Below are 24,187 nucleotides of genomic sequence, written 5' to 3'. Positions count from 1 at the left end.
CCCCCTCCCCCTAGGAGAAGATCCTTCTGTGGCTTCTTCAGTTTATGCAAGAACAAGGGATTTCACTGGATGAAGCTGACCAAGATGGTAATACTGCTGTTCATGTAGCTGCTCAGCATGGCTATCTAGGATGCATACAGGTATAGTACTAGCTACATTTACATCAGAGATCTACTTCAAGTCAAACTTGAATGCTAACAACCTTTAAAATGAATATGGAAGATCTTATAAGTAGGAGAAAAACTTAATACCTTAAAATTTGCCAGAAGAACAAACTTTAAACCAGTAGAACTCAGACTGAAACACCAGAAAGCTCTATATTTTGAATTCTGTTCTCAGTTATGCTGTTGTAAATCTAAAGTAACCTTTGCATTGCAAGAAGAAAACATCGTTATGTTGTTCATACATAAGCAGCCAATGAGTATGTTTTTATGCTAAGAAGGGGTGGCCAGAGTAGATATGTGTACTTTGATATCAACCTTCTTACTATTCTGACATTTTCTTTCTGTCTCTTTTTCTTGTAAATAATTGCAGCTCTCCAGCTTAAAGAAAATCTAACAGTTATGCTTTATTCCATGTTAAAAGATTTCCACTTTGAGCAAGCCATCCTTATCCTTTGAATATATCTGTACTAAAAAACACAGTGTGACGATGATTTCTAATAGTTCTCAGTGAATAACCTTGACCACTGAGAGCAAAATAGTTCTGTTGTACAGGGCTGCTGAAATGGTTAATTTGCCCTGCTGAAAAGGCTGACACAGCTACAGTGCTTTTGGGAGCTGGATCTGAAAAAGCTAGTTTGGATGCCTCTATATAGTACCAGTGTTCAATGTAGACATACCAAAAAAGCTGCAGAGTTGAACTAGATGGCTAGGTCAAGCATCTCTACTTTGCATTGAATCATACAACACGGATGTACCCATTGCTCATGAGAGTCACTAGAATCATTACTCACAGGAATACTTTCCAATATTTGTTGTCATCACTTTGAAAACTGTTTGGAGAAGAAATAATAATAAAATTAACTTAGGTGGTTGCAGAAAAATACTTGAGAAACAAAGTAGTCATCAGAGAAGAAGAGAGAAAAAAGTGGATAACCCCATGGCAGAAAGCCAAGAAACAGAATTCAAGGTGGGATTAAGTCAAGAGGGGGAAGAAAACATGTCCAAGAAGCAGTAGTAATTCTGAGCGTCTGAGACCTCAGGTATATACAGAGACTCTGAGAGCTCAGATAAACATGTTAAACTTATTGCCACACATGAGCTGATAGACAGCAACCCTTAGAGCATAGTGAATGCAGGGGATATTTTTTTAGTTCAGTCTCAAAAGAAATACAGCTAGCCAAGTCTAGCTAGCTAACCTCTTTAGAGAGCTAAAAATATTTGTGTGTGCTGTTCCATTGAATCTACTGATGTACAGCTGCTTATTACTATGGCAATTTATTTATATGCCTGGACACAGAGAAGACCTAATTATATGAAAACCAGTTTGGGAGTCTCACACAATAAAAAAAAATAAGTGGGTGATAACTGAGCTGAAGGAGTAGACTTAGAAGAAAACAGTTGCATAGGTTTGGAGGACATGGCCATCTCTGCATTTTCTCAGCTGATGGGACATCTTTCTTTTAAAGATGTCAGAAATATCAGAAATCCTGTACAAACTCTTAAGAGAATCATAGTAAAGAAATCAGCACATTTGAGCTAAAGCTAGTGTTTTTATTATTATTTTCCAGACAATTGCTATGATCAGCTGGAAAAAAAAGTGGATGGAGGAAGTAGTTGAGAGTGCTGTTGTGGTAGATCTGTGTTTAGGGCTGCTAATTTTTACAGTGTCTCTTCAAGATGTGCAATGGATTTGAAGGAGAAATGAGTAAATTGTTTTAAACAGAGTGGTGAATTCTGCAGGCTATTCTCATGGATAAAGCTAAATCAAAAAGAGAATAACCCTGCTTTCCCAGTGAAGAATGAACTTTAATAAATGGCCTAGAATTTGTAAAACTGCTTTACTGTAGATCAATTTGAATATCAGCAACAAACGTTTAGTGTTGGTGAAGCAAAGTCATAGGAAATAAATCATGAAAATATCTATTCACAGCAAGAATATACAGTTAGTGTATGTCACTAACACTTCAGGGTGCTAAGTGCAGCTGATACTCTGTTGTGCTATGAAACAAAATAAGCCCGCTGTCCAGTGAGCTTAACAGTCTAGTTTAAAACAAATCACAGTGAACAACTGGTAAAAAGGAAGAAGCGATAAAGTAGGGGGAATGTAGGTAGCCATACAGAGGATGCAGTGTCATTGGCTTTCAGTGATCCCTCGGCCCTCTTAGTCACTGTTCTTGTGAGCAAGTGACATTCTTGTCTTGTTCCAAATTATACTATTGTTTTTTACAAGGTCATAACTCCCCACTTCTTGATATTCTTTACCAGCAAGTTAACCCCAAATCGCTGTCATGAGCTGCAGTGCAAGACTATTCAGAAGTTTTCTTTCTATACAGATTCAGTAGACAAGAGAGACTACCATTCCTCTCTCCTGTGAGAAAATGTAATGGTCTCTGTGCCTGCTATTCTGAGTCAACAAAGCCACACTAAACTGTAGGCAGACTACCAACTCCCTGGCTCTGCCTGGAAAAGTCAATCAGGAGCTGAGCCACCCTCTTCCTCTTCTGCATGTGTATATTAATGATGCTGTAGTTGCTGGATACATTATGGTTTTCTTCAGCATTTTTTCCAAAATGCTACAAGCAATGTGTGTGTTTGAACATTACTGAGTACAATTAGGTCCTATTCTAGGCATTACAGTAAAGCAAATAGTATATAACAGTGATTATTACAAACAAACCAGAAAAAGTGAAGGTTTGGTTTGAATTCTTGTTTCAGTTATTGCATCTCTTGAGGTCAGCCTGGCAGAACTTCTTTTTCCCTTGCAACGCTCTGGATTCAAGTCCCAGAGGTCACCCAAATGCCATGCTCACAACCTGAACAGTTCTCCAGAAGTAAGCTGGGGTCCTCCACTAGGACCGTGGGTACCACGGGGTACACATCAGACTGCGAGCTCTTATTTCACCTAAAGTCTGGACGCTGACAAATATTTCAGGATCTTTTAAAAAGACATTAGGGAAAAGCCAAGCAAGTACAAAGCAATGAGACTTTCAGAATCAAAAAAAAAAAGATGGAAAAAGTCATTGTACATATTTCTTTCTACAAAAAGGAAGTTGTGGCTGTGTGACCTACTGGAGTTATTGGAAAGTATGTGCCATGCCTTTCATATCCAAATGTCCCTTGGCTGAGGAATCAGGACATTGAGACTGGTATACTGATTGTTTTAAACACAGGGATTCTGCTGTGGTAGGAAATTGAGAGCTAAACCACAAAAAGAGTCAGCAAATATTGTAGCAAAGGAGTTCCTAATTCAGATTCTTAGGATGTGTTGCAATATGCTGCAGTGCAGAAATCCCCAGATTAGCAGGCACCAGAGCTTGTAAGCATTTACAGCTCAGCATCACCCTTTAAAAACYGGCTAGCAATGTGTTGGTGCTGCCATGGGCCCTGATCTTATCCAGCATGGATGTCCTCTGAATTGCGCTTGCTTGCATCTCCTGTACTAGCATCAGCATGTGCAAATTTAGCACAGTGTTCAGTCATACATAGAAAAGTTCGTCTGAAAAAGTGTATTGTTGTATCTCAATGGAGAATCAATAGATACCCAAATGCAAGTGCTCTCTTTTCATTCAGTGGTCCCCATCACAGTATGAATGGTACAAGTCATGCTATGCTACACAACAAGTTAGCAGAAAATGCCTTAATTAAAGTGGAACACAGAAGGCAGAGGAAGGAAAAATACAGTTTTTAATAATCATCTGAAAGAACAGCACACTCTGCTGTGCTAGCCTTGGACCTCAGCGACAGATTTTTTGGTAGTGTACGTTGGGAGTTCTGGCTGCATGCAGACTTGTCAGGGTGATTGAGTTTTAAAAATGGTCAGCTTGGACCAATGTTTTCAAACATTTTATTCAGGAGTGCTCTGGGCCCAGCAGTTCGTGTTGTAGACGAAAAATCACAGCAGAGATTTACGTTTACAGCTCTGTGTGTTTCCTTCTGTGTCTTTACAGACGTTGGTTGAATATGGAGCAAATGTCACTATGCAAAATCATGCAGGAGAGAAACCCTCACAAAGTGCTGAGCGACACGGGCACACCATGTGTTCCCGCTACTTAGTGGTTGTGGAAACTTGCATGTCATTGGCCTCGCAGGTTGTGAAGCTAACTAAGCAACTGAAGGAGTAAGTGTTTAATTCTTAACAGAGGGATCGTTGTGAAAACAAGAGCCTGGTAGGTTGAAACACTAAATATGCAATTGCTTGCTTTTACTGTGGGAGCAGTTATTGTGACTGAGCATGTCAATTACCTCATAAGATGAAACTCTCAGAAACCATCAGCATTGACCTAACTTTTGGTTCCCACTTAAGGACATGATCAAGTGCTTTTTGACTACCACAGACCATGAAATAGCTTTTGAAAATCCCATATTTCATGGTGACCATATCATTTTATGCAAGCAGCATGTGGTTGAAACAACTTTTTGAGTTGCAGACTGCATATCTTGAAAATAAGGGTAGAAATGTTTATTGTTTTTTCTCACTTTTGCTATAAACATGCATATATTTTGTATTGTATTACAACAGAAAGAATATGTAGTAGCAATCTGCTCCCTTGTCATTACAGAATACCTTACTGCATTTGAAGTATGCCTTTTTTTGTTTGTACCTCTAAGTAGTTATGTTATAGAAGCATTTTCTCTAAGCTTCACTCTTCTTTTACGCTTATACTCTCACAAATATGAAACAGTGAAATCGAAATTATCATAAGTTCCACAATTTTGATAATTTTAGTCTGACACAGTGTAGTTGGTTCATTTGCTAAAAGACACACTGAAATACACAAATCAGCTGCTATAAAAAAAAACAACAGAGGGTAGGACATTTCCTAAGTAGCCTACGTCAGCACCTGACTCATCTCAGTATCCAATGAGATTTATATTCCCTATAACTTAGCAAAAATAAAAACAAGAAGTAGAACTGGCAACCATGAGTTTTCCATGTTTCAGTTCTATACAGTGCTCTCTCAATATTTGATTTAACTGTTACCTCTCATATGGAAAAGAAAGACTTGTTCTGTTAGTCAGCAGGCTGTTTACTCCCATAGACATAGAGCCTAGTTCTGACTTTCCTGACAAGAGCATTAACACTTTTCAAGCCCCCTCTGTCATCTCTTGGGCTACAAGCATAGGAAGTCATTTAAATGGTTGTTATTTGACTCCTGATGGGTTCCTTTGCTTGTCCCAGCTGGAATTAAATCTGCTTCCCTTCAGCAGCCTATTTTTTCAGGCTTCAGATTTAGCTCTGCAAAGTGCAGCAGCTGCCTTTTCTTCCTCTCCTACAAAGACAAAGGGCTGTGAGTCTCTTGGGCAACCCTGTTGCAGTTTACTGAGGCAGTAAAATATTCTATTTTCTGCTTGAAAGAGCAGCTTCTGCATGGCTGTTTTGCCTACCAGCCTCAGGCCCCAAGTAGGCTCTGATAGAAGCAGTGCACTGTGCTCAGAGGCCTGTGCTCAGGAGTCAGAAGGGATGATGAAAGAAGGCTCCTGCCCTGTTTTGTAGCCCCATCAGAGGGAACTACATAAAAATCCAAGGATGTATTCATGGCCTGAAGGAAGTGCTTGGCGCAGTTTCTCAAGGAGCCTTACCTCTAGCACAGTAGGAAGATAGAATGGCCGTAGCACCTCTGAAGATCCCAAAAGTATCAGATGGCAACAGGCAAAAGACCAATCTGCAGTCTAAGGTACTTCAAACTGCTATTGCATTGGAAAGGCTGCAATTTGGGTAGCTATGCTGGCTTTGCTATATTTTCTCCACCTACTTCTGCTAGTGTTAATGGATCTTGTTCTAGAGGCAGAGAAGTTATGGCTGGATCATGACAGATTACTTGACTGTTCAGGACAGCTCAATACGCCCTGATCTGCCTCCCAACCTTTCTTCAGCTGTTTTAAACATGAGAAAAGCTTTAGAGCAGCTGAGTGTGCAGGCTGTCTTTAGACATTTTCCTGGGCTCTTTATCAGCCAGGGATAAGGCCCTCCACGTGGTAACACTGTACATCACCGCAGAAAGATGGGAATCGTCGATGTTGCACTAGAACAGCATCACGCTTGACCATACTTTCCGTAAGGAAAGCACACATCCAGACTGCTTTCAGAACAAACTGCCTTAGACTAGGACCTAGCAACACCTACCTTCAAAGGCCCTAAAACAAAGAAGGGAGCGCTTCTGTGATACTCACTTTGTGAGCACGTCTAGCCATCAATGCAACACTGAACAGTTCTAGAGAGAAATTGTCCCAGTTTATCATGCTCTTTGGAGCCCTTCCTGAAAAAAAGGCACAAAAACAAAATGATAAGATTACAGTCTGACGAAGGCTTCACATCTTGCGACTCCTGATGCAAAGCAACTCAGATTAAAGATATAAGAAAGTATGGCAAAACCTTTTGAGTTGGATCTAAGTCTCAATTCAGAGGGAAAAGCTTTGGTATTTGAGAGAAGGAAAGACATGATAGCTAGAAATGTTCCCTTGAATCTTCACAAGAGAATAAACTGAGACCTTGCCCCACAAGAGAAAGAGACCCAAGAAATTCTTTCCCTAGGTAAAAAGAAAAATACTTCACAAAAGCTGCTCTTACTGGCTCTAGAATAAAAGCTTTGGTTTGCCTCTCTTGCTAAGTATAGAGATTTGGTCAATTCAGTAGGATTTTCAAACTAAAGAGGATACCCAAGACAGTCACACAAGTTTCTAACAGAGCCTACGCAAAACATTGGCTTCCATTTTACTTCCTGAGGTCTCTGTAGGTCTTACAATTTTAGTTATTCCCTCACTGATCTCATCAGTAGCATATTTATTATCTAAAAAAGCCTTAGAGACCAGAGTCGAAAATTCCTGCTTGCACAAATACATGCTTTTCATCACTGACAATATTAAGAGTGATGTATTGTTTAGGCTTTCCTAGCCTGAAGAGATGCAGTCAGAACCAATGACATAAAATAATGCTTCTCTGCACTTCTTTTACAATGCCACTTGATCACAGACCATCCTCCCTGGATTCCCAAAGGATTGGAGCTGAATGTGCAAAGCAATAAATGAACCAGCCCCTTACTGATCTTTTTGATACACTATCAAGCTGAAATCTCTAGCAAGGCAGTGGTCAAAACAAACCTTGAGTCAAAAGATGAGGATCGGAAAGTGGCTGAATATTCTCTTTTGCCATCTTTCTATGTTCTGTAGACAAAATCCATGATTCTCCTGAAACTTTATAGGAATAGCTATACAAATAGCTGAATAAATAAAAATGATTATAGTGGTAAAATATGGTATGTGCATGTTGTTTGGTTTTTTTGTGTGGTAATAAGAGCTATATAAAAGTATAATAAGAAACTCAATATAAACTTTACAATGTTTATCTCTTATTTACTTAGATGAGCTGTTTTATTTTCAGCTATATAGAGTGGTCATTGTTTGTTTCATTTGAAACCAAACAAAGCAGTAAGTCGGAATACCACGAAAGATATTTCATTAGTGCCCAGTGCCTCAGCATGTTTCATGTTCAGTGACTGAACTCCCTGACTTCATTAGGAGCAGGCTTGGGTCTATAGTTATCTAAGGAGACATGCCAAGGTCCTTATATAGTGCTTAGTGGGAACATTATCTAAACTAAGWAAGACCTTCAGAATTTGGACATTAAATATCATAAAGTAAATCTGACCCTTAAAGCTACAGTGATCTTCTTACCTACTGAATCTGTCTGTTTTTAACACTTAGCAATATTGCTGTCCCAAGAAGTTGTGATCCTTTAATTTTCGATGTTATCTTAGATATGTATATATAATTTCATATATATTTATTTATATAATATATAGTGTATATATACCTATATTGTGTGTGTGTGTCTATATATACACTACGTGCGCACACACACACACACACACACATATATAAAATGTATCTTCAGGGATCATGCTGGAAGGATGTGTGGGTTTCAATGCTGGAAAATATATACTAAATAGTCAAACTGAGAAAATGGAGGAAAATAATTCTTTTAATATAATAAAATGTTTACCTAGAATGAGGGCAGTAACTCATTAGAAGAAGTGTCAAACATTTAAAGGCATAAGAAGCTGTTATCTACCTCTCTGGAAGAATTTTCTTTCACATTAATTCTCACTGTATATAATTACTAGACTTCACTATTATTTAGATATTCAGAAATAGATGTTGAGGAAATCATAAAAGACAAGTAAAACAGATAAATTGTATCACAGTCTAATCTCAAATGAAAATTTCCCTGGCTTTCAAAAGAGAGTATCGGGGGAGTTGCAATATAAGCCAATGCTGACAGATGGTAGGAGTGATTTTAAAATAGTATAAGGAAATGTGTAGGTGAGAGGAAGGAAGAGGGGAAATTAAAGGAAGAAAAGATCTATATAAGGCGTGGTTGTGTTCAAAAATGTGATGGCAAGGCAGTATGTCAAGATCCCACCTTTATTTCTTTAGTACTTTTCAAATCCACTTGGATATTTTACAAGGAAAGATGTTTATTTTTTCTCAGCCCTGCGAGTACAACCCACAGCCTAAAAAGTCATCTGGCTTCTTTCTGGTGTTGACGTTGCCAGCTATAAAGACTCTGCATTTGGAACTTAGTTAACTATTCTGCTGATGGTATGTGAGCTAGGAAAGAATCCAGCTCACTGTCGGAGAACTGTATAAGTTCTGCAGGTCTACTAAGATTAAAAGTACTAAAAACATATTACTTCTGCAGCAACAAAAGCAGAGACTGGAGGAAACAGATAAAAAGTCATTTTTACATAGTCATTTTTTATAATCGGAACCTCACTCAAAATAACACATCTTCATCCATGAATGAAAGACAGGAAGTAAAACTAAATGTGCCATTTGTGTTCCAAGTAAAAGACAGGATATACACAGTAGTGAAAAGCTGGAAGTCTCTGTTTTCCAGTAGTTTCCCAGTACTTGTATCTGTGCAGTGTTTAGAGGTGCTTGAACTTAAAATATGTTGCTAAATGAATAAATGTTACCTGTTGTAATCCACAAGCTAAAGTGATATTTACATCTTAGAATGGAAGGTCAAGATTGGATGCGGCAGGGAAAGGGAGAATTTTTGTGGCAAATTGATTTATTCATTTATTTTCCTAGAACTACCTGAAGATTTGCAGAAGATAATCTTGTTAAACCAAGTGAACTTTTTTCAAATTAACTTTTGTGTTTATAGGTATGTTATCCTTGATAAGGTTATGTTCTGCTAGATTCTGGTGCCAATTTATACCTACTATTATTTTTTTTAAACATTGCTCTCTAAAATTGTTGAACATAGATCACAGCGTCACACTGAAAGTGATAAACTGCAGTACATACAGCACTACTAAATATAAGGTGGGTGCAGAGCACGCATTGGACCTTTGGTAAGATTGTGCAGCAAGCAGATATGTTTTTTCCTACTCTGCTGGAATACAGAAAGGACATACTTAGACCTGTCCTGAAGGCTGAAGCAGATTGAACCAGTCCTACCCAGTGGGCAAAAGCTCCTCTCTGAGTTCATTTGCAGTAAGAAAAGGAGAGAGCAGTTTTGAGAGCCATTGTTCAGCTGAGTAAAGGCCATCCACCAAATGTGGGAAGAGACTTCTTAATCTGTCCCCTTCCCCCTCCTTTATTCAACTGAACAAGAACCAAGCGGCCCTAAGTTCACTCTGACATAACATGCTTGTTTCTGGGATATTAATTTTTGTGAGTCACTCAGTTCCAGCAAATGGCTGCTTATGATCCTACACTTATCCTTGTATGTAGTATAATAAATAATTCTGGTAAGTAAGCATCTCTCAAATGATGTTGTACAGTGATTACACAATGTGCACAGGGATTCAGAGACAACTTAAAGGAGAACTCACTCCCTCTGTTTATGTTAATATTTAAAATCTGTATTTCCTACTTAAATTATAGGTGAATGGAGCTTCTCTTTTGAATACGAAATTGAACAAATGGTATCATTTATCCTTTACTGTACTAAGGCTGACAATTTTAAGATACAGGTTAAACAATCTTATGTTTTCTTGCAGGCAGACAGTGGAACGTGTGACATTACAGAACCAACTGCAGCAGCTTTTAGAAGCCCAGAGGTCAGAGGGCAAATCACTGCCCATGACTCCAAGGTAACATGACTGGAATTCTACTGTATCTTAGATTTGAGCAGTTTCATGATATAATTATTATCAGGAGAAGCTGTGACCTGACTAAATATTAAATGTGTTCTGTCAAAGTAAGCGTGTTTCTTTTACCTTATGGGCTTGAAGCTGAGCTGCTAGAATTTGACAGTGCATGAAGTGGTATAAATATTGGACATTTTGAGTATGAAATTAATAGTCCCTGTTCCCCAGAAGAGTAAAAATCAGATTTACAGTGGAACAGAATATATTTTGTATTAGATGAATAGCAGAGAATCGTAGAAACCCCTAGAAAAGTTGTAAAGTTTGACCTTGTGGTGGTCCACCATACGTTCCTGCCAGCTGTAATTTATAAAGTCAGTTACCAACAAAACCTGCTTTCAGATTAATAAGACTCCTTACGCTCATTAAATTTTGCCTGTAGTAGCTTGTGTAAAAAATCAAAGCTCCAGAAATTTTATGTTTCATTTATATTCTGTCAGTCCCAGTCCCAGAAATAGACACAAACTGAGTAACCTGAAAGAGGAGGAAAGGGACCCTTCCAGTAAAGGTACAGGACTGGAGCCTGAAGTCTCCTGATTCTGCCATAGACTTCCAGTGTGATGTATGTAAGTCAAGTAAGCACACAACTTCACTTGGGTAGCAATCTCAAGCAGATACTGAAAGGGAAAAAGTAACTCAGATGCAAACAGGACTCATTTCACCATTATTTTCTAATTCAGTTTCTCTATCTAAAAATATATATATACAATGTTTTTCCTTGTTTCAGAGTTGTAGGGAGCTAAAGACATGTTAAAGTATAAAGCCAGCACAAAAGCTTCTGCTGGCATCAATGGTCTGAGCTTTGGGCCATCAAGTGTGAATGTGTAGGAACAGTGACTGCTTTCTGTTCTGTTTTTGTTAAATCTAATGCACCGTGTGAAACAAGTGCTCCAGGTTTCTGAAGTAAATCTGTCAGTGCTTCGTGCAAATGCAAATCATTACAGAAACAGATGACAAGTAAAGACATTGGGTCTTTATTTGGTGGCTTTATTAAAACCACACTGGGAAGAGTTGTTCTGTCCTTTTTTTAATCAACTCATGGTCTTTGTCTTCCCTGTCTGCCAGCTCAGCAGAGACAATGGGACCAAACGCTGTCTTCCAGCTCATTTGGTTTCTGTGATTTTTGCTGGCTGGAATTTCCAGGTGATTTCACCTCCGAGTAGTGGTGAGCACCAGGACTGTTTCAGTATCAGATAAGGTCAGGTGACCTCTCATCATTCATTATTTTTGTAGAAGCGTAGGTTTCAACACCTTTTTAATTAAATGGGTTAGTCTGAAGATGGTACTGTATTATTTTAGCTTTGATTTCATAGTTGGTTGCTGCCTTTCCTCCCATCTAGAACTCATTCATGGATACGATCATCTTTCAAAGAGGCAGTAGTAGATATAATAGAATCTAACCCTTTTAGTAGGAATGTCTCTTCTAGATACATGTATACTCTTTAGTGTCATCATTTCAGTTTGCATATATTCCCACATAAAAAAAGCTCATATGGATTGAAGATGAAGTGGCTGGTAATATATGTGAATTTTGTACACTGTTGGAACTATGGACTCATCAGAATAGAATTGTCTTGGAAATGGGAGGAAATGAGATTCATGGATTTAGTTGCTAACACTAACATTAATTTTGCCACTTTACTCAGAGGAAAAGTAGTTTATAATAAGAATGTGGAGTATCATGAGCTCTCAGATATGTCATGAGGAAAGAAATGGTCTCTGTAACTTACATTCTTTACAAATCAGACTTGAGACTGCTGTTTCCTCACTTTGTAACATTTGGAGTTCTAAATTTAATTTATTGTTCTAATAGTACTAAATAAAGTCTTGTCACCTTTTTCATGCTTTCCGTATTTCATGTCTGAAAAGGTTTCGAGTGTGAATGACCCTGACTTTTTATGTAGTCTTATATGGCTATTATTAATACCGGATGAAGTTTAAGATTTATGAAATCACTGCTATGCAGAGAGCTGGTATTTTTGCTGTATTTAGAATAAGCTACTTTTGTATTATGATGTGACTTGAAGAGTAGAGCATTTTGCTTTATGTTTTTTTTTTCTCTCCTTTTTAAACATGTCAGCCCTCACAGAAATAAGAAACAGTAGTTCTTCTAAAACTATCCTCAGAAAGTCATCTTTGGTGTTGAAATGACCATTCTAAATTTTGGTTTTAAGGGGTATTCTTTGATTAAAAAAAAAAAAAAAGGAGACTCAAATCCTAATTAGGAATGGAAGCAGGGTCACCTCCTTCATTGTGTAATCTTCACTCTAGCGTCAGAATAATGAATTCCATGTGAATAACGATGAAAAGGATAAGTAACAATAAGCTGAGACAGACGTGAACACTGGAAATGGCAGTTTCACATTTTGTATGTTCATTGATTTGGCTGTGGTACTGAAATTTTCTCCTCCCCTTTTTTCTTTAAGCTCACCATCATCTCCTGCTTCTGGCAAACCTCAGTGGAAACCCTCTGAAGCAGATGAATTGTCTCTACCAAAAAGTAAATTGAACAACCAAGATGGGATTCAGATTCTTGGCAGCCTGGGAACTTCTAGCCGCACTCGGGCCAAGATAAAAGATGAGGACTCAGATAAAATCCTGCGCCAGTTGTTGGGAAAGGAAATCTCTGAAAATGTCTGTATGCAGGAAAAGCTTTCTTTGGAATTTCAGGATGCTCATGCTTCCTCCAAGAATGTGAAGAAGATTCTGCCAGAGAAAAGGGAGCTGAAGTTAGCCAGGCTGAGGCAACTTATGCAGAGATCTCTCAGTGAGTCTGACACGGACTCAGCTAATTCTGAGGACCATAAGAACACTCCTGTGAAAAGAACTGACAAACCAAGGCCTCAACCCATAGTGGAAAGTGTTGAGAGCACAGAAAGCTTGCATCTGATGATTAAGAAACATACTTCAGCAGCAGGGCGCCGCTTCCCTTTCGGAATCAGAGTTTCTAAGCCTGTGGATGGCCACAGTCCTTCCCCTACTTCAGAGAGCAGCGATCCAGATAGCGAATCCCAGTATCAGTCTGGTACTGTATCTCAGAGCCAGTTTTCTGGAGACAACTCTCTATTCAGCTCTGACAGTGCCGCTGCTCAAAAGGTTGCCACAAGCCCTAAGAGTGCTCTCAAGTCTCCATCTTCAAAGCGCAGAACCTCCCAAAATTTGAAACTCAGAGTAACCTTTGAGGAGCCTGTGGTGCAGGTGGAGCTAACAGAGACAGAACTGAATGAGGAAAAGGATAAAGACCGGGGTAAAGCACTTTTGCGGACTCCACCCAGCACTGGAGAACCAGCTGGGGACCAGCTGAAAAGGCCTTTTGGAACCTTTAGATCCATAATGGAGACACTAAGTGGTAACCAGAATAACAACAACAACTGTCAAACAGCAAACCTGATCAAAACCTCATCAACGCTGCCTTTTACCTCATTAGGAAGGAAGACAGCAGACAGCAAGGGAAATCCAGCAACTCCCATGAAAAGAGGAAACAAGACAGTGAGTGCATTGAAAAAAGCAAGGGCCTTTTCTGCTCTTTTCTTTTTAAGTAATGAATAGTTTTGAGAGTGGCTTATTTCTACCTTACTATAGCAAAAGGATACACACAAATACTCTACCGTATTTGAGCAGTGGAAAGCCAGTCCACTCTCTTAATTTTGGAAGGCTTTTTCAAGGAGTGGCAGGTATTGCTTGTATGCAGAGTCTGTTCTCTAGCACACACAGTGCACTTGCTCTCTATCAAAAGCTCTCCACAAAGATGTGATTCATCTGGAATGGATGTTTGGTGTTGTGAGAATGTCAAACTTGAATCCCTGGAATTTCTGAGGAGTAAATAACTGAAGGACTAGCCCTGTCCTGTAGACATGACCAGTGAGGGCAACAGGATAAAAATAGTTATCAGAATATAAATAGGAAAAATAGCAGAAGGGGTCCTTCCTGCTTTTGTGGGAGGTACAGCCATCCCCTAGGTGCCTAAGCTATCAGTGCCCAATCTCTTTTGCCCACCTTCTCCTCACAGTACACAGTCCTCTCTTGGCAGAGCATATGGGTGGTCTGTAGTAACACGTGCTGAACCCAGATCGTCCCCTTAGCACAGGCAATAGAGTGCTCTTTCTAGGATCACAACAGAAACAGRGGTTGCTCCAGTCAGAAAGCTGGCTCTCTGGTCCAAAGAAGGGAGAAAAATTATTCTGAACAAATATCTCTTCCAAGAGAAAGGAAGAGGTATTGAATGAAAACAGAGGTAGGAAATACTGTGAGCACAGTGTGTTTGTGTATGGCAAAGAGGAGAAGTATGGATGTCTGGAGATAGAATAAAGAATTGAGTGAGGGGGAGTGGTACATCATTTAATCCTCTGTGAAAGTGAGGGTGGGAGGGAAGGGGTGGATGGAAAAACATAAAGTGAAAGAATAATTTCAAGATGAAAAAAAAAGACAGACAGAACATAAAGCAGGCCAAGAGAAGGAGGAGGAATAGTGAATTATATACTGTAAAAAGTATGACAAGGTAATGGGAGAAAAACACAGGAAAATCTTAGGCATAGAGAAGGCAAAATGAGTATGGAAAAGAAAAAGTGGAAAGAGAAAATTAGAAAATAGTGAAAGTGTTTCATATTAATGGATCTGTGGATAGAACAGTGTCATACCAGAACATTAAATGAAAGTAATACTTCAAAGCAGACCTAATAGGCTAGACTGAAGTGGAAGTGCACTTTATTAAGTTTACCATGAATCATAATATGGACTGCTGACTTGAGCCTTTAAATAACACRGATTGTCTAGATGAACTGCCAATTTAACATAGAAATATTTTCATAACATAACAGCAAATTTATTTGAAAGGGTGATTTGTATTTTTTAGTGATAGAAAAAAAGACAATCTGTCTTCAAAGATGTTCTGATAGGCAGTAAGCTCATGAATGGCTTTCATAGTTCCCTAAGAACCTTGAAGAGCTGGGTGAGGGAATTTTAACAGTATTGACACTTGCACTGTAGAATGCATGTTACCTGTGAAAGAGACATATTTGCATGTTACTGTTGTCAAACATCAAAATTATAGAAAAAATAAACTTTCATACCAGCTCAAAGAACCTCGGCACATACCTTGTAGCAGATTTAGCTTCGTTTTATAACTTCCAAAAAAAAACCTGTTAAAAAGTTACTGTGGCTATTTGACTGCATGTTTTAACAGACTTCCACATTATGCATGTGATAAGCTCATTGCATGTTTTCAACTGATTTGTATGTTGTACTTCCTTAGCGGCCTTACTTCAGCTACACCAGTCTTTCCTCTAGCACGTTGAATGAAGAACATCTGTGTAATTATGCTTGGTATGTGCTTATGCATGGGGCAGTTCAGCATCTCTGCCACTTGTTTTCTCTAATTGCATGTTTACTAAAATTATTCATAACTGACATAATAGGATTGATTGATTGATGCACAAGAGGGGAAATAGATGAATATTTAATTCCTAGGAAAATATAAATTTACAATGGATTTTTGCTGATGTTACCAGTGAACTGGCTACGAGATTTCAGTTCTAAGCATGTATAAAAAGTAGTCGTAGCCCTAAATCCACCAGGGAGTTTAGCTCACTTTGGCTGAGTATTCAGCCTCTGTTGAATGGAAGTCAAGTACCAGATGAGAATGGAAATTAAATTTCCTTTCATGAAGACAGCAAAACCACCACAGTTCTTCTCTAACTATAGAGTACAGAAAAGAACATGCAGTGCAATGCTGTTCTTTAAGTGCAGTGCTCTCCTATTTTTGCATGTTTTACTTATTCTCCCTCAGACTTTTGAAGTTAAATCTGTTTTTAAAAAGTTTGATAACTTTGACTGTGTTTAATCTCCTGAGTTTAGGATGTATTCCATAGGGAGTATCAGGCAGATAGATGCCAGTCTTTCAAGATCCATAAAGACATGTTGAARAAAACAGTACTTGACAAGGCGTATGTTTGTTTTATAAGCAAATGCTTTATAGTATTTGTCACTTTTGTTCTACTGTAGCATTTCCAGAATTAATGCAATGATGGGTTTTTTYCTGTTAAACTGAGATGTAAATTCTTTCATGAAGCTTGAAAACAGTTGTTGTTCACACCAAAATTACACATTTGAGGGTACTTCTGCAGAAAATTATAAATAAATCATTCTCTAGTTCAGGAGCTTGAATTACTTTGAAGTTATTCTTTTCTAAATGGCTAAGAGATTTCTTTGCTCACTTGTTTTCTGATGCCAGGAACTTCCCATATTTAAAAGCACAATTTTCATCATTCAAAAGGGAGTCTTGTTCTGAAATCATTGACACAGTGTATGTGAAACCTGAAACAAAACTGTAAAGTTTCCGGAGTTTTCATTCTCTCCTGAAAATATAGGGAAATTCCAATGTAGGAAACTGCCTGTACTGCAGCAGTTCCATGTAGCATGTGTGAGCGGTCTCCGGTCAAAGGCCCGGCTCTCCATCCCCACAGTGGGGAGATACAAGATCTTTAATCTCATCTGTATGTTTGAACCATCGCACGGATGGAGCCAGTTCTTGTAATAGGGTGTTGCCTCACATAAATGCTGCTGTGTGAGAAGTCCCTGGCGGCGTGGCATTTCCTCTTACTTTTCATTGTGAGAGAGACTGCRGGTCTGGCTGCAGCTTTCAGAGTTGCCTGCTGGGAAGACGAGGGTCAGCGTTGGGCCTGCGGTTCTAGCCCTCCTGGCAGGCGCAGCTGAGCCACCATGTCCCCACTCTGCTCCCCTTTATGGTGCTCCCCTGGCAGCGGAGAAAATCAAAGAGTCAATTTAAGGGAGATTTCCAACCATCCCCAAAGTGAAAGGACTGGCGTAGGTGGTGGCAGAGAAAGCATCTCAAGAGCAAGTGTGTGCCTGACCCATTCCTCCTTTCCTGTTTAAGGGAGGGGGAAAGGGGCTGAGCAGGACTGTCTGGGACTGTCTGAAGGGAGCAGGAAACAAGCAGCTGGATACAGTGAAAGCACGGCTTGAAGAGGTTCTCTTCATACCCACTTACTAGGACAAAAGTGGGCAAATTGTGTGCAGCACTGTGTAGCATGAGATTTCCGAAATTCACATAAAAATGGAAACCAAACTGTGCTTGTCAGAAGTCAGAACGCAGACCTAAATGTGCTCAGAATTTCCAAGCCAGCTTTTGTGATGCTTTTCAGTCTGTTTCATGGTTTTTGAATAAGCAAAATGGACGGTTTAAATAAGCAAAATGGACACAGTCTAAACTTTTCTCTGGATGGTGTGGGGAGCCTGCGTAATTATCATTTCAGAGCTACTCAAAAAAGAATCTTTCTGCAAAGTGGTGCAGTCTTTGCAGTTTTAAACCTTTGTAGGTGATTATATTGACAGGTTACATTACTGGACACAGTCCCAAACCCATTTTAACTCAAAGCCTTATATAGGGGGTTTTATTAGCGTGTTCTGAAATCTGAAAGCATTATAGGAAATCTACCTGGAATCAAATTACATTCTTGTCCACCAGATTCCAGCTGCTTTTTGTTCAGCTTTTATTTCTTTTGTTTGCTTATTTTTTCATTCAAAATACCCACTTACCTGAAGGTCTTGTAGTTTGCTTTTTCAAATTGTTCATAGCTTAACAGTAGAAAATTACATTAAATTTTCTAGTGTCCTTCTAAAAGTAGATACACCCTATTTTTCGTAAGAGCCTAAGAAAGAGCTGTGGAGGATGGGTTGGGGTATTTTTTCCCCTTTTGGAAGGATTTGCTAGTTTCTTGTATATTATAATTCCAGGCAAATATTTGTAGTTATTTCCATCTTACATGTAAGTGAAAGAACAGTGAACTGTTCTTTCCCACATTTTAAATCATTTGAGATCTGCAGTACATTAAAGTGAGCACTAACTCACCTTATCAGTACAAAGCCTTGTATTAGCTGCAGCTGTCAACAACTGAAGATGCCTAATACTTCAGGGTCAATCAGCAAAATCTGCCATCAGGGTTCTGTCAGATAATAAGCTGGACWCTCTTAAAATAATAAATGGGTCTAGTGTAACAGATTTTCCACTGCCAGATCTAGTGCTGAATAAATTACAACTTTGCTCCAAATCTCTGTGCTAGAAAAAAGATCTTTATATCTAATAACATTTTAATGATTCAAACTAGTACAGTATAAAATCAATATAAAAATAATTTAGGCCTTATCCCAGACAACTGATAGTAGTTCTGTTATAAACTCTTATGATTACGTATCAATGCCAGTTGTGTAAGGAGATGGCAAGTACTTACCTGGTGGCACAGGCACCAGGAGATACTAGAAATTTGGTTAGTAATTAATAATATTACTAATGTATTTCCCTCAGGTCAGCAGGCAGAGGGGGCAGTTGTAAAAGGCATGTCTGTTCTGCGTTGTCACCTAGAGATACCTGCAGTAGCTAGAAACAACCCTGTTAAAGATCATGGTGCAACTGCAGGGCTGCAAAATGGGGTGTGTGGAGTGCCAGTGCAGCCTCTGCATGGACAGAGCTATGGGGACTCACCCATAATGTATTTCAGTGCTGCAAAGCTAAGCTCACACCGTAGTTAATGACATTGTCATAACCTTACAAAACATCCTTTAATAGAGCTCCACAATTAACACTTAAATGTACTGTTGATAACGGCAATGCATGGTAAGTGTCAAAAAGTTATTGTGGCAAAAACTTAAATGCTCCTGTTTTTCTTCCTCAAATTCATTTCTACCAATTCTACCTCATCAGACTCAGTTCTGTGTCTTTTGCACTTACTTTTGGTGTGCAGGCCACAGTAATTGAGATGAGTGGAGGAGACTTTAAAATAAAATGGTGCCTCATGCCTGCTTACTCGGATCTGCAAGTACAGTCTCTGAGAAGGTCAGCTCCTGTTAAATCCTGTAGTAATCACAAGTCTATTTAAGCATACTAAGTATCAGTCTTTTGTGGGTATTTAGCTTTTTGTGGTGATTGTAGACTGGAATAAATTAAAGCAATCTGGTTTACAAGAATCAGGCTCACAAATATGTGAGCTTCAGGCAAGCTTTTTATAGACATACCCTTTGCCCTTTGCTGTGGGTTTTTAACCTCCCTGCAAGATCTGTCCTTTGCAACAACAAACCAGTCAGTCATGATTGTATAGTAGGAGTTTTGCTGTTAAGCAGTAATAACTAAAAATAAGACATTTAACCCTTTTGAAAGTTGCTGTGGCCTGGATGCTTTATCCAAAATCCTTCACCTGAAGGGAAGAGTGGGGAACAGGTTGGGGATTCAGAACAAGGACTTATAAAAGGAACTGAGGAAACTTAGATGTTACAGATGATGAGGATTTGTTTTTTCTACTTTAATTGGAAAGCTGACATTTGTGTCACAGACAGAGTAGATTTTTAAAAAAAACTTACATGGTATGGAAATGAAGATACATTATAGAGAAGGGGTCTTTATCTGTGTATCTAATAAAAATCTTAATGATCTGAATTAAGATTTTATCTAAATTACGATGTTAAAGAGAGATAGGCCCTGCCTCAAAAAGCTTAAGTCAAATTACTGCTTGCTATTTTTCCTACTGCCTGTGCCACCATCTTCTACTTAAGCAGACACATAAGTAAGGCCTACAGATCATTCATTCACCTCATTTGCACCTACAAATCAATTCATTAGTTGTAATGAATCATTTCATCATTATGATACTTTTCACTAAAGGATCTGGGAGTTTTTGTACATTCTGTCCATTACCAGAACATTTTGACAGTGTCCTAATTCATGATTTGACTCACAAAGCTCCTGGTCTTTCCATTGGTTTCCAGTTTTGATTGCAGAATAGTAGCTTAAAGAAAGTTAGTAAGAATATACAGTATTGAAAAATACTGTGTGTAGTACATGCCTAGACAAATAAGCACAGAGAGAAAAATTAATTCAAAGTTCAAAATTTGCAAACTGGATAAAACAGAATAAACAAAAACAAGACAAATCCTTCTATATTGTTAGTGTTACCATGAGTAATTTTMTTCTTTTTCTCTCCAGGCATGATGACATCAATAGGAAAAGCCAGAAATCTTACAGTCAAAAGAGTACTGAAGAACCAGAGCTGCAGGAATTCTTCCTCTAAACCACATCTCATGATGTCTTACTTTGAAATGCCTGAGATATATCCTTTTGAAAAACGCTAATATGAGACATACCCCTCACCAGCAAAACAGCAAACTGTTAGGATGCCTTAATTTGTAGCAGTTAGACCATATACAAAACTTTTTTATGATATATGTGTATATGTAACTTGTTTGTAAGCTGTACTGTGTAAAGGTATGAGTGAGCAAGAGTAATGGTTTGAAAATTGTTATGACACAGGCAAACCTCCAAAATGTTTGTTGGGCCATAGAACACGTTTTGTACTTCATCTATTGCATGGATATAGTGTCATATTTCTTTATTTCCCTTTCTCAATGACATGTACTGTAAAAGTATAAGCCAGGACTCTGCCTGCTCAGCTCCTCAATGAGACCAAGGCAAAAGCATTGATTTTTTTGAGTATGTTTTGTCTGTTGTTATTTCTATTTTTTGTATAAAGGAAATAAAGACAGTGTTAATAGGATACACTGAGTGCAGATACTTCTCATATTTCAGTCTTCCTTACTTCCATCTTTGGATGGTTTATTGGTCTTTTGGGTGTTCTTTTTGGTGATAATGGGGCAATGTCCAGCACCAGGACTTCAGTACAGAAAATCAGTTGGGTCAAGAATTGCTTTAATGTTTAGCGGTCCTTTTACAGCTTTGAAATGTGAAGAAATCAAAAAATGCATAAATGCAATTTTAAATTACCATTTATTGTCATTTGCTGAACATTGGCAATGTGCTTAGCACTTTCTAAATCGCCTGGTAGTCCTTTAAGACCCAGTTTGATTCCTTCAAAGTTGTTGTGATCCTTTCATTGAATGCACTTGGAACCTTTTGGAAAAAAAATGAATCTTTAATCTCATAGTGAATTAACTCTCTTCTTGTAACTGTCAGTATTTGTTAGGTCTGTCACACAGCACAAGATCCCAAAGCAGGCTACTAGGCAATTCTTACTTGACATATTTATTTATACCAAATATGTATGTATATACTTGATTTATTTTGATAATACTGATCTGTTTCCATCTGAAGACTGCTGTGGTTTGATGAGAAAGATCCTAATACATAAGAATTTATTTCAGTAACTGTTCTAATAAAACAGAGGGAAATCATAGGAGGTTTGCCAAAGAAATTTTGTATCCCAAATAAAATGTACCACAATTCTGAAATTATACAAATTAAATTCCTACAATTACTGAACTAGTTGTAAATAATGTGGAACCCCAAGAGGATTTTGATGAAATACAATGGAGTCATTTTCTGTGTTCTCTTGCCTAACTTTTGCTTTGTAAATCTTAATCATTGGGCTTCATCTCTAGTCAGTGGGGAGAGGTAGATATTTCCTGAATGTGATTCATCCCCCCTATTTTAGATACCTCATTTATAGAAGTTCTGGTCTGATCCCACTGACTACAGGGGAAGCCTAGGTAGCTAACTTGGAAGARTTACTTAGCATTTGGATACCTGTAATTAAATGAGAAGACTATCTTTCTTTGGGTCACTCTTCAGAATGATGTCAAGTTTGGCCTTGCAGCTGCCATGGACCAAGATGACTGAATGCCCCAAGCACCCTGCTTACAGGCTCTGGATAAACACTGAGTACTCCTGAATGAAATGGAGGCAATTGAGAGATCAGAAAGAAAAAAAAAGAAGTAAAAAAAGCAGGATCTTAGAGAAATGAAATTCTGAGTCTTCGTCCACAGCCACAGTTCTTATCTGTCACTTGGCAATGCTTTGTTTTTTTGAGATAGAAGTAATAAACTTAGCACTCTAGCTGACCCGAGCTGTGTTGTTTAAAGAAACAACAAAACCTCCAAAAATATCTGTCAGCCAGGAACAGCGGTACCTCTAACAGGGCCTCCCATCATCTGTGTGCACATGAGAAATCTAAATGCAAAGCAGAAAGAGACACATGTGCTGCAGTTGCCAGAGTGTTGAAAGAGAGCATGAGGAAAGAGAGATCCTGTGTCTGCTGAACAGGCTCAAAACAAATCAGTAATTTGTGTTTTTGAGAATGTGAAGAGTGTTGACTATGACCTTGTGAATGGCAGAAGTGGGGGTTACGTAAGGGTTTGTGAAGGACATAGTCAATTAAAAAAATCAGATATGCGATATGTTTGAAATGTATTAACACTGAGTTATTGCTAGCTTGTTAACTGCACCCTTAAAATGACTGATCTGAAATTTTTGGCTTGTGTGAGACAGTGGACAAAGGCTTGAAGGACAATTTGAATCGTAGAGACACTGAGTTGACAAAAAGGTAAAAACAGTGATCTTGACTGACTGGATATGTGTAAAGCCCACCACAGCCATCTGTAATACTAGCTGCAGCAGGGGATAAAATTGAGCTTCTGTGAAAGGATTTGCAACAGACTAAGGTGTAAGTATCATCAGATTCTGGAAGGAGGAGATTGCCTGTTCTGGAGACTGGGAATTTAAAAGTCGCCTGCTCTATGCTAGGTTGCAGTTTCTGCAGAGTATATTTATTCTCTTACAACACATGGTAAATCAAATTATGCAAATTGGATATTACTAAATGAGGTGGGATTGGGATGCCAGATGATGTTCAGGGTTTGTTGTTAAAGATATCCACTAGGTAATCAATGTAGTGTCAAAGACTCCCATCCCAGATAATTGGATAATACAATACAGCTGGAAAGACCTGGATGTTCTCAGGAGAGCGGCACATACCCTTCATATGCTTATCCACTGTTCTGAGCATATTGGGGCAAAAAGCAGTTTCAGGACTGGCTAATGCCAAAGAAAGGCCAACTTGATGTAAATGTGAAATGTAAAGCCAGAGGATTTTATCTCTGGAGAAGGTGAACTCACATTGTATAAACTGATTTTATCATTCCTAATTTGTAGTTTGTCTCCTGCCTAGGGCCCCAAAGCCTACAGGCGATAACACTCTGTGATTTCTGTAAGAGAAATGCTGATTCTGTGATCTTCAGCTGTCTGAAATGTGTACTCTGTATTTTTGTATCCTTAGTAGCTATAGAGTCCAGGTGCCATGACTGCTGCTGTTTGGTTTATAATTCTCGAGGCAGATCCATCTTGGCATGAATCTAAGTCAGACTTCTGTCAACAAAGCGTAAGCATTTCCCAGAGGCAGAAGAGCTGAGCAGGGATTTTCCAACAAACATCTTCAGAAAATACTAGTTGATCAAAGCTTTTCAAAGGAACACAAAACCCTTTTGATTACAATCCTGGTCAAAAAGGGTCATTCCCAGTCCACTGGGAAATTTCTGATGGAAAGGAAGCAGTGAAGTAATTTGTTAGTGAACCATTGTGATCCTGCCCTAATAAAACTATTTCCRTGGATGCCAGTTTTATAAAAAGTGGCAGTTCACGTTCACTCATCCCCCAAAATTCAGGAATTTTTCTGTGACCCTCTGTCCCATGAACCTCTGTGTGTATGTCCTGTGATTCTGTACCAAAGCCTRTCTATAGAGTATTTGAGAGATTATTAGTGAATTCCTAATTTTAGGTAATCTCTAGCTATTCTCTTTTTTGAAGAATGAAAATCATTTTTTAGGAGCATCATATTTCTTGGCTGGCTTATTTGTTTGTTTGTTGCAGGTATTTGGGAGGGTCTTTTTGGTGGACACCGTCTGGATATGTGCAGTTTCAGGACTGTGAGTATGGCTCCTTATTTCATCAGCAGGATGCTGGACTATGCTTTGCTCTGCATTAGTACCTCAGTAATACAGCAGCATTTTAGTAAGCTTTTTGTCAAAAAAATTAGAGATTGAACCTCATTCGCTAGGTTACTAATGAATAAA

The 24,187-nt window shown here is 38.6% G+C and overlaps 1 protein-coding gene across 2 annotated transcripts in view; it reads left to right on the top strand.

Moving 5' to 3' along the window:
* The window catches only part of SNCAIP (synuclein alpha interacting protein), a 48,776-nt gene extending 27,896 nt beyond the window's left edge, over window positions 1-20,880 (top strand). For both annotated transcript variants that reach the window (XM_026083467.1, XM_026083466.1), the window contains 6 exons: window positions 15-140; window positions 4,112-4,281; window positions 10,175-10,267; window positions 12,748-13,810; window positions 15,573-15,643; window positions 20,313-20,880. In XM_026083467.1, the coding sequence (XP_025939252.1) occupies window positions 15-140; window positions 4,112-4,281; window positions 10,175-10,267; window positions 12,748-13,810; window positions 15,573-15,643; window positions 20,313-20,397 (1,608 nt within the window). In that variant the 3' untranslated portion in view covers window positions 20,398-20,880. The remainder of the gene's footprint in view (window positions 1-14; window positions 141-4,111; window positions 4,282-10,174; window positions 10,268-12,747; window positions 13,811-15,572; window positions 15,644-20,312) is intronic.
* The last annotated feature ends 3,307 nt before the right edge of the window (window positions 20,881-24,187 follow it).

The sequence above is a fragment of the Apteryx rowi genome, unplaced genomic scaffold, assembly GCF_003343035.1.
Source record: "Apteryx rowi isolate R43461 unplaced genomic scaffold, aptRow1 scaffold_601, whole genome shotgun sequence".
NCBI classification, from domain to species: Eukaryota; Metazoa; Chordata; class Aves; order Apterygiformes; family Apterygidae; genus Apteryx; species Apteryx rowi.
Note: the sequence above shows the minus strand (reverse complement) of the source record. Positions and strands in the feature narration are given on the sequence as shown.